At 42.1% G+C, this 12,185-nt stretch overlaps 3 protein-coding genes across 3 annotated transcripts; 1 reads left to right on the forward strand and 2 right to left on the reverse strand.

Annotated features, from left to right (window-relative positions):
* Window positions 1–57: 57 nt before the first annotated feature.
* Window positions 58–3,121, reverse strand: EAF01_002145 (uncharacterized protein; the record flags this gene model as incomplete). Its single annotated transcript, XM_038910396.1, has 4 exons — window positions 58–1,428; window positions 1,568–2,727; window positions 2,819–2,941; window positions 2,998–3,121. The coding sequence occupies 4 exons, from the start codon at window positions 3,119–3,121 to the stop codon at window positions 58–60; spliced, it is 2,778 nt and encodes a 925-aa protein (XP_038773318.1).
* Window positions 3,122–5,988: 2,867 nt separating this feature from the next.
* On the forward strand, window positions 5,989–7,484 carry EAF01_002146 (uncharacterized protein; the record flags this gene model as incomplete). Its single annotated transcript, XM_038910397.1, has 3 exons — window positions 5,989–6,093; window positions 6,503–6,901; window positions 6,963–7,484. 3 exons carry the CDS (start codon window positions 5,989–5,991, stop codon window positions 7,482–7,484), a joined length of 1,026 nt encoding a protein of 341 aa, XP_038773319.1.
* Window positions 7,485–7,878: 394 nt separating this feature from the next.
* Window positions 7,879–10,456, reverse strand: EAF01_002147 (uncharacterized protein; the record flags this gene model as incomplete). The annotated part of the gene is made up of 3 exons (XM_038910398.1): window positions 7,879–7,924; window positions 8,270–8,343; window positions 10,352–10,456. 3 exons carry the CDS (start codon window positions 10,454–10,456, stop codon window positions 7,879–7,881), a joined length of 225 nt encoding a protein of 74 aa, XP_038773320.1.
* Between the last annotated feature and the right edge of the window lie 1,729 nt (window positions 10,457–12,185).

Consider the following 12,185-nt stretch of genomic DNA (forward strand, 5'->3'; position numbering starts at 1 on the left):
CATCATCGCTCATACTCTCATTCCTCATATCCCATCACTCATCATGTCCCTAGAAATCTAGAAACCCCATCCACGTCCCTCTCTCCTCTCCTCACGATATTCATCTTCTCTTTCCTCTTCTCTCTCCCTCTCACCCCAACCACCTTCATTTCCATGATCTCCTCCACCGAATCCCATACCACCAAATCTCTCCGCCAATCCTCCAACCGCCTCACCGAACTCTCCACCACCACCACCACCACCACCACCATATTCATGTCTTGGTGGTTCCTCAAATCTTTCACGTTCACCACCCCACCCACCATGTTCTTCTCTTTGTTGACCATATCCACCATAGTCCTGACGAGGCTCTTCAAATCTCTCTCTGCGCTCCTCTCTCTCTGGAATATACTCCTGTGGTCTATCCCTATCCTCGTTACTATCATTACTTCCACGACGACTGTGATGCTTGTGATGCTTTCTATGGCTTCTGCGACTATCATCACTATCACTACCGGATCTCTCTTCTCTATGATGCTCCGCTTCATGATAGTGACGTCCATCAGCGGTTTCCCCCTCGCGCCATCTTTCAGTTTCGACTCTACCATCAGAACGTTCGTAGATGCGTTCGTTGGTTTCTTCGTAACCTCCACCATATCGAGGTCTTTGCTCGCTAATTCGTTCAAAGCCAGATCCGTGACTTCCTTGCTGACCATATTGTTGATATTCTGTTCGTCTGCCACCATCCGGGAATTGTTCTTGTGTATACTCGGCTTGAGCATAGCGATTGCCAGAGTGACCTACTTCAGTATAGCTTTGCTGGTAGTTACCTTGCGAGTTGTAACCTTCGGAAGAATACGATTCTTCTCTCCCTCCTCCACCTAGAACTCCAGCCAAAAGGCTTCCACCAACGCCTCCAGCAAGAGCACCAACAATACCACCAAAAGCACCACCGCCAACTGCTTCTCCAGCAAACTTGCCAATACCGTCAGATGCTTGTCCACCAAATCCTGATCCACCGTTACCACCCATTGAAGAAGCAAATCCACCCATAATTTCATTTGCCATTGGATTTGATGAAGACATCATAGGACCTTGCTTGGACATCTTAAGTGGTGCACCGCATCCATGACCAGTATCATGAACCCCTTCAAGATGATTTTCTCCATTTTCAACTCCATCTCTGCTCAACTTTCTTCGGTATTCCTCTTGTTCGTCACCGTCCTTGTTGCGCCACCATTCCTCTACAACTCTGAACATAAGTTGACGACCATCAGCTGCTCCATCATCACCATAGTTGCGAAGAGCGGGATGGTGGAAAACACCGTTAACGATACGATTAATTGTACGATCGGGATCGATACGTTCATCATCCCAACAAGAAATGAGTTGAGGAACAACCCATTTGAGAACTTGAGAAGCGATCCTACCAGCGCATTCGTTGAGGATCTAAAAAGTATGTTAGTATCAATGATGATTGTGGAATGGTTATTGTATTCTTCAGTCAAGCGTGATGTCAAAGGCATCATGCGACCCGAGGAAAGGTCGCTTTGCGGATAACAATTGTACTAAAAGACGTAGTACTTACGTTAGAAAAATGATCCTTGGATAACATAGAATGTGTAGGATCAGTAGAATGGTCGTCATGGAAAACAATCAATTGCTTGTCCTTACTGCTTTGAATAACCTCGGAGGAACCTGTATTCAATTCGGTCTTAATCTGGCCAATGATTGGAAGAACGAATGGAGCAAGGAGAGAGAAGACAAAAATGTTGATTTGTTCCTCAATGTTCTCGATGAGATCTGGAAGGATAGGAATCTTTTCGATAGCTTCACGAATTGATTGCATAGTCTCGTCGTGCCATTGAATGATTGGATAAATTTCCTTGGCGACTTCTTGCATTCGGATCGTGAAAGCTTCTGGATCTTTTGGAGAGACTTCCTCTTGAGATTGTTGGGCGGCAGCAGCATTGGCTTGAAGCTCATCTGCTTTGCTAGCTTCATCTTTACCACCAAAAAGTCCGGAAGGAACTGAACTCAATAGGTCCTTTAAGACACTGGTATTGCCTTCACTACCTTCTTGCATGGTTCCTTCAAGGGCTTGGATTTCGCTTTGAGTTGCTTTATCGTCGAATTCACCCATGACAGAGTGAAGGAAGTCAACACCACCAAAGGTACCAGTAATGAGTGGGTAAACTTCATGTTCAGCGCCTGGAAGCGCGATTCGAGTTCTTCTTCCAACATGTGGGAACACATCACGTTCACCCATCTCGATAAGAGCAAGTTCGGTGTAGTTGCTGTGAGCAGAGAAATCCTCTAGACAGTGTAGTCCAGTACCCATCAATCGCAGTGCCTCATATAAGTCGTCCTTGTTCTGGTTTCTTCCATAGGATCTACCAAGTCGAATAGATTCACGGAAGAGTTTTCGGACATGTTCAGCAGATGACATGATTCCAACGTGCTCGTTGGCAATATAGTTCTTCATGCCAGTTCGGGGATCGATAGCGAGCTCAACTTCTTCATCGACTGGACCTCGAAGTCTAGGATCATATTCTGAAGCATCAAGGTTATCGGCATAGTCCTTTGGGTTATCAATGTGATCTTCTGGTCGATAACAACCCAATCTTTGAGCTGTAACTTCGAATTCTCTGGTGCCATATCCGAATGTCATAAATCCAAGAACCCAGAGTAAAATGCGAATCGCTTCGGCAGAAACATATTTGACGGTACCAACATCGATTGCTTGAGCTGGAGGAGGGGGAAAAAAAGATCAGTTTCCGATAACCGTGAGATTGAGGGGTGGGTGGGATAGTTCAAGATGTGATGATATTATACTAACAGTAATCTCTAAGCCAGTTACCAAAGTAAACTCTTGCTACCATCATTTTATCAAACTTCTTACCACCACACGCTCTTGACATCACAAGTGTAAGGAGGGTATCTTCAATATCTCCATGGCGCCCTGAATACCAAATCAGAAAGGGTTCTCTTGTATTGGCGGTACAGATATGAACTTACAGTTTATTCCCTCGATCTTTGAAACCGAAGCAATATTTCCCGCACCAAATGCATGAGCTGGATGTGCTAATAGTAGTAGGATCGCCAAGGATAGAAGCAGCGTCGAGCTGCTGAACGAAATCATACTTGCCATGATATCTTCGAATATGTAGTTGTTGAACTTATGGAGGGGTTCAAATCGAACAACAGGAAATAATAAGACAAGCAGCTATGAGTCCTTTGCTTTGTAGATTAGTGGACCAAGTGATTGAAGGCTTTTTGAGGGGTCAATTTATTAGCAAATAGGTAAGCCAAGCCGAATATCTTCAAATTTGGTGGGGTTTTGATACGATATTCGCTGTACGCCAAGTCAAGATGATCCAGTAAGATTGAATCTCGCACGAGAAAGGAATCCAAAGGTGTTTTTATGTTGGTCCTGCGGTCAGCTGTGAATGAGGTAGAATTGTGTAGCAATGGAGGGGAATGATTGGAAAGCTTGCAGTCAGTGTAGTAAAATGTTATGACCTGATGGCGATCACTGATACACCGAACCGACGGGAGTTGCGCCGGCGTTGTCAAAGAGTACTTAGGTAACCTTACCAGCTTGGTGAGTTGTAGGGATAGCTATGAAGGTAGGAAAGGTAGTAAAGGTAGTAAAGGTAGTAAAGGTAGGAAAGGTAGTAAAGGTAGTAAAGGTAGTAAAGGTAGTAAAGGTAGTAAAGGTAGTAAAGGTAGTAAAGGTAGTAAAGGTAGTGAAAGTAATAGAGGTAGTAAAGGTAGTGAAAGTAATAAAGGTAGTGAAGCTAGTAAAGGTGGAGAGGTCTATTAGATTTGGGTGTGGGCTGTTGATAAGGTTGGTTAGATGCTCGAGGTAGGTAGTAGGTAGTAGGTACGTCCTTGAGCACTGGAGGTACCTGATTTATGAGGAATATGAGCACCTAGGTAATAAGAGAATGTGCTTTTGAAGGCCCAATCTAGAATGCCCCGTGAGTGAGGAGGTTATCTTGAGTTTAGTACGATGTGTACCTCACTACCTAGGTGTGAGTGAATATGTACGTGTTTTGAACCATTGCAGAGCTATCGATGGGGGTTATTAGGTAGCCTTGGTTGATAGTAAAGAGTGACTCAATCCTTATCAAAAGTCTGAATTCTTGGAGATTGGGTAACCTTATCAACAATGGGAACTTCCAACAGTGCTCCAATACCGAGGTAGAGAGGTGTTGGATGTGCGACAGTAAATACATCCATCCAGTGCCATCTGTATTGATATGATTATAGCTTCCAAGGTTCTCAAACGTATCCAAACAGTATCCAATTGTTGAAGAATTCATAGAGTCTTTATAATAGCAGTGGTGGTGAAATGTTCAAAAGCAAAGGAAGCGAAAGCAGATCAAGGAGAGAGAGGAGAGAGCACATGTGGCAATGTGATTAGGCTTAATATGGGTAGAGTAGGGGTCAAGTAGGGTAGGAGAGGCCGGGTGATATCGTGATACGAGAATATGTTTAGGTATACCCTGTAATGCGCCCACAAAAGCCAATTTTCTGTTACCAAATACAAATTGGATCAGTTGAGGAACTTGAGCTGAGTTTAATCATCCAATTCAGTACCCAGAATCGGTATAGGTACAGAGATATCTAGTGCTCACACAATTTGTAGGAGAAACCCAGATCGGGATTGACCACTGAAGGAAGGAGCCCTTCAATAGAACAACCAGAAAACTAGTGGTTTAGATGGTACCATCTTATAGATCCAGGTGTTTCGTAAATGAATCTCTCTTAAAACTTGTTCTGAACCTCGTACCTTCTACCTCTTGGGGGTGGTTGATTAATCTGTAGTACACGACCACCGAAATCGGGACGGGGAAGAGGAACCTTTGAGGCTTCGTAGCGCCGAAACGTGTAGAGATCTATACCTAGCTAGGTACTAGATTGAATTAAAAAAAAGACCCCGTGGCCTCCCCCTATGAGAATGATACAGTGCCAATATAAGCAAACCGAATGAATCAGAACGGCTTGGGAGAAGCAAAGAAGAAAGTCTTCGTTCAATACCTGTCTAGATAATAAAGGAGGCAGTCTGTAAAGCATGAGTATTATTGATTGTATAATTACCTGAATATCAATTCTTGTTGAGTAGCGAGTAACTCTTTACAATGATATTATTGAATATGAAGATTGTAATAAGTTGTAATAATTTGTGTAATTTGTATAGTTTGTAATGATTTGAGAGCAAATAATACTATTCCTATTTGTATAGATAGCTCGAGGGTAGGTACTTATTATTAACACTATAATCAGAGACGGAAACGACTCTGAAATACGACACTGCTGCTATCTTTGTATCTACTATCTACTGCCCACCTACCTCCTCCTACCTTTCTTCCAATAATGTATGTATGTACTCTCGCACTCTCATACTGTACCTACCCTTCTATACCTAGTAGTAAAATAGATGATAGATTTTCAGTGTTCAATTTTAAAATAAATGGCGCGTATTTTCCTTTAACCCCCCTACACCCACAGTCTGTCTAGTCCTCTACCAATACACCCACAGTAGAAGAGGAGGAAGAAAAGAAAAAGAGAAAAAAAAAAATCAAAAAATCTTTTACTCGCCATACCCCCTCCGAACCCCACTCATTCAATTATTATTATTATTCCTTTCCTCACTAATAACTTTTCCCTCACTCTCACTCTCACTTCTCTCACAAACGAGTTGGTGCGGCCTCCCATACCCCCCAGTGATCTTAGTGATCGGAAAGCCCATAATTCGCTTTTAAATAATTCACCTTCCCCCCCCCCAATATCCCCAAAACCCCCCAACATAATCCCTCAAATTTTAACTCACTTCTTATCATTCTCAGGCTTGGAATATCAGCAACGACAGCCTACAACAAAACATACCAACCTTCAATCCAAACATACCAACCTTCAATCCATACTTACAACCCTCCATCCATACTTACTCATCTACATAACATATTAATCCAAAAAAAATATATTAAAAAAATATTAAAAATGCCACGTCCAAAGAAGACGGAGGAAAAGCCAAAGGAGGTTCCAGCTGGTGATGGAGCAACTTTACAAATCGATGTTGCAAGCTTTGTGAGAACCAGAGATACTGTAAGTTTCCTCTTCTTTATTCTTCTTTTTACATTCCTTGTCTCGAGCCATTCCATCTTCTTCATCGCATTCCAATCTATCAACTATCCACCCCCCCCCCCCCCCCCCCCCCCGCCATTACCTATATACATCATTCCCATCAGCTATAGAAGTTCAACGACTATACCCAATATATATATATATTGGAATCATACAAATATCAAAATCGCACATTGACGCGACTCGATTGCACCTATTGTCACATCCAAAATCCCAACTTCAAAATCTATCTCAGAGTCTTCTATCACGCGTCAATACTGTTTACATCTGATCAACTCTTTCGCGTTTCAACACAATGGCGACCCCACCAACCCGCCAGCAAATGGATTTAAACTTGTATCTTTGTGAGCAAACGCTAATGTGGTCCAAGTTTATCGGTGGTCTCGCGACCTTACAAGAAGCTATCTCAAGTGTTTCCTCGGCCTACATCAAACATACCAATGCTGTCCTCGGCGAACATGGCACCGGTTATACCATCGATACAGCTCTATCCAAGCTCGGCGACAATCCTCTCCTCGAAACTTTGGGTGCTCTTCAACGCGCGGCAAGTCCTATCATAGCTAAAGCCGTGGATACTGCTCCAGATAAGAAGGAAAGAAAAAAGAGACAACATGATCCCAATGCGCCAAAGCGTCCTCTGACTCCATTCTTCCTCTATATGCAAACCGCTCGTCCCATTATCGCGAAAGATCTTGGCGATGTTCCCAAGGGAGAGGTTTCAAGTGAAGGTACCAAGAGATGGACTGATATGGCTCCTAAGGATAAAGCTGTAAGTTTTCTCATCCAAGCTCTTTTTTTTTTCTTCTTTCCATTGCTGATAGTCGATCAAGCTTTGGCAAGATGCCTACAAAGATAATCTCCGTCTCTACAATGCGCGCATGCACTCTTATCGCAGAGGTAACCTTACAGCTAAGGAGATGGGTGATGATGCTGCCGCCGCCTACGCTGATGAGAACAACATTGGAGCAGATGCTTCTGCCGATGCTCAACTCGTAGGAGAAGCCACCGCTGGAGTTACAGCTACAGTTGAGGAAGAAGAAGATGCCGAAGGTGAACCGGAAGCCGAAGCCGAAGTTGAAAAATCACCAACTCCAGCTCCCAAGACCCCGAAAGCCAAGGGACGTAAAACAAAAGGCAAAGCTGATGTCGCTGAAGAAATCCCCGCTCCATCGTCTGCTTCTATCGTCCCCCCTCAAAAAGAAGCAAGTCCGGCTAGAAAGCGTAAGCGTTCTGGCAAGAAGGCTGATGAGCCAGTTGTTGCTACTACTGAGCAAGAAGAAGCACCAGCAACAGTTGAAACACCTAAATCAGCACCAAAGTCTAGAAAGAAGAAGGCGAAGACTGATGCATAGATTAAGAAGATGGAATCAAGAAAATCATTCACCATAACAAATATTCACATCTTTTTCTTTCTGTAGTAAAAGATTCGAGCTACTCAGGCGTGGCGTGAACATTTGATTTCTTTCCTTACAATTATGTTTAGGGAGGTCCTTTTTAACATAACATGCAATCATCGCTTTGGTTTCTCTCTATTCTCTTTTCTTTTCATACACTTTTTGTCGTCGTCGAATGGTTGATGGATATAGCTATGGATATGGATGTTTTACGTGAATTCTGTTTACTTTTCATTTGATCAATGGACATGGATGAATGGATGGACCTATGGGCTATTGTACTTTAACTGGTACAAGGTACAAAATGAGTGGATTGATTGGTTGACTGATTGATTAGTTGCAAGGTATAACTTTACTCTTTGCTTGCTGTGAGGGAAGCGGTAGGATCAATTGAATTGCTTTGTTGAGTTGTGAGTGAGTTGTGAGCTTTTGTGTGAATGGAGAGAGGGGGGAGGGCAAGGGAAGGGGAGGGGAAGGGTGAGAGGAGGGGGTGAGCGGGGGGATAGGTTTTGCATTGTTATGTTGCTAGTGGAGTGGAGTGGGATGGAATAAGATGAGATGAAATCAGATGAAGAAATAGCAACTTTGATATCTCTTTCTATTTAGATGAATGAATGTTCTTGATATTAGCGATGTGGTTGTTCTTGTGAGATGTTGCTGATTTTGTGAGAGGGGTGAGATGTGAAGTACTGAGATGTATGATGTGTATGTATGGTGTGTATGTATGGTGAGTATGTATGTACATAGCATATGATTCTTGATCTTGATCTTTTGTTCTTTGAGGTGGTAGGTGGTGTGGGTTCTTGGGGCTTTGGGGCTTTGGGAATTTGGGGATGTGGGGGGTTGGGGTGTAGATTTGGGGTGTGGGAGGTGTGGGAGGTGTAGGAGGTGTAGGAGGGGTGACGGGTGAAGGAGTGGATAGGAGTTGAGTGGAGGGTTTGGGGTGTGTGGAGGAGAAGGGGAGGATGGAGAGGTAAAGGGTGGAGAAGGGAGGGGATGGATGTATATGAAGATATAATAGATATAGAATAAATGGATATATAAATAGATGAATAGATAGATAACGGAATAGAAGACAAGGAGATGAATAGAGGAGATAAGTATTATTTTGTTTCAATGGTTGAATAGATGAGTATTGGGTATTCCGTAGGAGAGTAAGTAGAACGAAGTAAAGTAAAGTGATATTAGATTCTTGAATTTTGGACTAGTGAGCTTGGGAAAGGGGAGGAGGGGTGGAGAGGGCGGAGGAGAAAGGATCGAAAGAGTATGCTGTAGAGGAGTTGGGTAGTGAGGAGTGTGAAAGAGATAATGAGAGAGGGGGGAGGAAAATTCAAGATAGAGTTGAGATTCGGTGGTGGTGGGTAGGTGAAGAAGGAGGATGAATAGGAGTTGGGAATAGAGGGGCTATGGAGTGTGGGGTATGGGGTATAGAGAGAGAAGGGGTAGATGGATGGGGTGGGGATGTGATTTGATATGATTTTATAGAATGAAATGGGATGAGATAGGGTAGAATAGGGTAAGTAAAGATAGGATAGATAGAAATAGAAGAAATAGAAATAAAATGAATAAAAATAGAATAGATAAAGATTAAAAGGAAAAAGGAGAAAGGAGAGAAAGGTAGAAGGGATAAAGGGGAAGGAAGTATGAGAAGGGAGTATAGGGAGGGAGTATGAAGAGGGAGTAGTAGTAGTAGTAAATTCTTAATCGATTCAGTCTATCTATAGCTAAGAAAGAAGAGGGAGTATAAAGATGAAAAATAGAGGGAAAAGGGTTTGAGGTAACAGTGACGGAGGAAAAGTAAAAGGTAAAAGTAAAGGGAGGATAGTTAATAGTAAGAGAATGTGGGAAAAGAGAGAAGATAGATAGACATGGAAAAAAGAAGAGATAAATAAGTATAAGAAACTAAATAGAGATACTACAAAGAAGGTGTTAAGGAGAAAAAGAAAATTGCAGAAGAAAGAGGGAGAGAGACATGGAGAGGGAGGTGGAGAAGAAGATATAGGAAAGTGTTGTGGGAGTATATGTCAAAGGAGCATAAGTGTATTAGTAGGTAGTCTATACAAAAGTTTGTTGGGTCTGGAGAAGGAGATTAGAATTTGTGTATATACTATATTGTAATGTAATGCAATGTATTGTGATGTAATGTGGAGGGGATGAGATGGGATGAAACGTAAGTCTAGTTCGAACTTCAAGGTAATTGGATTAGATCTGTAGGATCTGGATTTGGATTGATAGGACTTGATTTATTCTGAAATGCTGGGAGAATTTGGGTTTGAGGGAGTTAAGTTGGAAGAGTTTGGAGTGAGGGGAAGGGGAGAGAGGAGAGATGTGGTTTACGGGGGAGATGGTGGTAAAATGATGATGGTTGATGGCTGATGGCTGAGTTGATGTGGTTGAGTTAATGGTTGAGTTAATGGTTGAGTAGATGAGGTTAAGTAGATAGGGTTGAGTAAACAAACAGTTGATCTTCGTATTCAGAGAGTACGGATACAGATGTAGAGATGAGAGTTGGGATAAGGGGGAAGGAAAGGTGTTTTAAGGTTTGTGGGTGGTAAAGGGGGAGGAAGAGAGGGTGATAGGGATGAATAGCTATATGAGGGGAGAGATTTTGGAGTTTGAGAAGGAGATAAGGGAGTGGGGATGAAAGAGCGAGATGAGCGTAGGTAGGTAGATATATAGAAGAAGATAGTAGGAATAATAAATTCTTAATCGAATCGATCTATCCATAGCTAATACTACGCCGCCCACGTACAGAATGATATTGTGATGTTATTAATAGCAGCGAGGGGAAAGTGTTAGAGGGAGAAGAGAGGGAAAAGATATACCCCAGCTACAGAAGAAGGATACAAAATATATAATTCCCGTGAGTGAAATACATCGTTCTTGAGATATATAGGGGAGTACTTTATGTAGCTATAGTATATATACATGGTAGATTGTAGATAGCAACCGAATATACCTATAGTAATAAAAAGTCCATCAACCTCGTAATATCCCAGATGAACCAATCTAACTTATTGGATAGTAGTAGTAGTAGTAGTAGTAGTAGTCAATTCATAATCGATTCAGTCTATCTATAGCCAATGCTACCCTGACTACTTATTAGATATCTCAAGATCTTAAAAGTAGTTAGGTGCTATCTATTTGAATAGTTGGTAGGTAGTATCTAGCATCCAAAACATAGATGTATGTATATACACCTACCTACATAAAATCCACACACCCCTTATCCCGAACTTAGATACGCGAAGGAAGATCTATTCTAGAGCGATTCCGAACTTTAAATATGCGAGACCTATTACTACCTACGTACAGAGAGACATCTCGGGATTACCGAAGTTCGGTATCGTATATGAGTATATATGTACTGGAAGATGATATCAATGGAGGGAGGGGGTTGTAAGATTTAGAGTTGGATCTGGGGGTATGGATTTGGATGGAATGGTGAGGGGGAGGGGGAGTTGGATGCTTAACGTAGTATCATACGAAAGGATTGATGGAGAAGAAGCAACCTTGTAGATATGAAATAAAATGAAGAAATACTCAAGGTAACACTGTAGAGGATTTCTTGGGGTTCTTGGAGAAGGAAAATTATGCGCAGGTTGGTATGGATGGATGGTAGTTATGGTGGGTATGGATGGCGTGTATGGATGGTAGGTAGCATCGGAGGATATAAGAAATTCAGTACCTTTTATATGTCGCCCCCTGTTCTCTTGAGATTTAGATACTGGGCCGCACGTTACATTAGCACTTGAATACAGTAAACATCTCTCTTGCCTATGAGTATTTTTCAGCCTCAAAAACTAGCTCTCAAGTCTCGACTCGGGCCGTTGCTAAACAGATCGGATCTAATCGTGATCAATGATTAATTACATCAGTCGTCATTCGTTACTCATAGATGAACATCCATTCATCTAACAATCAAGTACTCACAATAATTCTGTTGCCTGCAATACCACGATAGACTGCAAACAACCCAAGAAACCCTACCGCGAAGCATTCCCCCAAAAGCTGTCAAAACCCCTACAAAACTAACACGGGAGATATTTTAATCCACGAGATAGTGGATTACATATCACAGATGAGCCTATAATAAACCACCAATTTACAACTTCATCCTTTCAGGGGTTTATCGTGGCGCTGTTTTGTTTTCAATGCCCGCTAAGAGGGATCAGTGACCAATTAGATGGAGTGCAGAGATGAAATCGCCCCGTTGTTTCCAAAGCTTTTTGATCCTGAGGAGTAATTTATCTTCCGCTCGTGGGAATGATAGGGATGTGTGTGTATGTGCGTGTGATCGCATCTCATAAGTCGTATGAAGGGAGTTGGAGGAAAATGGTAAAGGAAATTGAAATGGATAATTCGGCCGATAGAGATGTAACCTTAGGGAGGATTAATTGTCCGCGAGAGAGGCTCGAGGATTGTTCTTTCGTTCGAGAATTGGTGAGAGGTTTGTATATATATTATATATATTAGGTATCTTTCTTTGCTTATTCTCAAAGCCTCTTTCTTAATTATCAATCTGTCAGGATACGGGTTTTGATACACATTCTTTTGTTGAAGTTCTGCTCGTTGTTGTTGTTGTTTGAATTTGGGTTTGAGGATACTCCTCTTGAATAGTTTCTTCATACATTCTTTTACAATAAAGTATCTTTACTT

This window comes from Botrytis porri, assembly GCF_014898465.1.
Source record: "Botrytis porri strain MUCL 3234 chromosome Unknown BPOR_003, whole genome shotgun sequence".
Lineage (NCBI taxonomy): Eukaryota > Fungi > Ascomycota > Leotiomycetes > Helotiales > Sclerotiniaceae > Botrytis > Botrytis porri.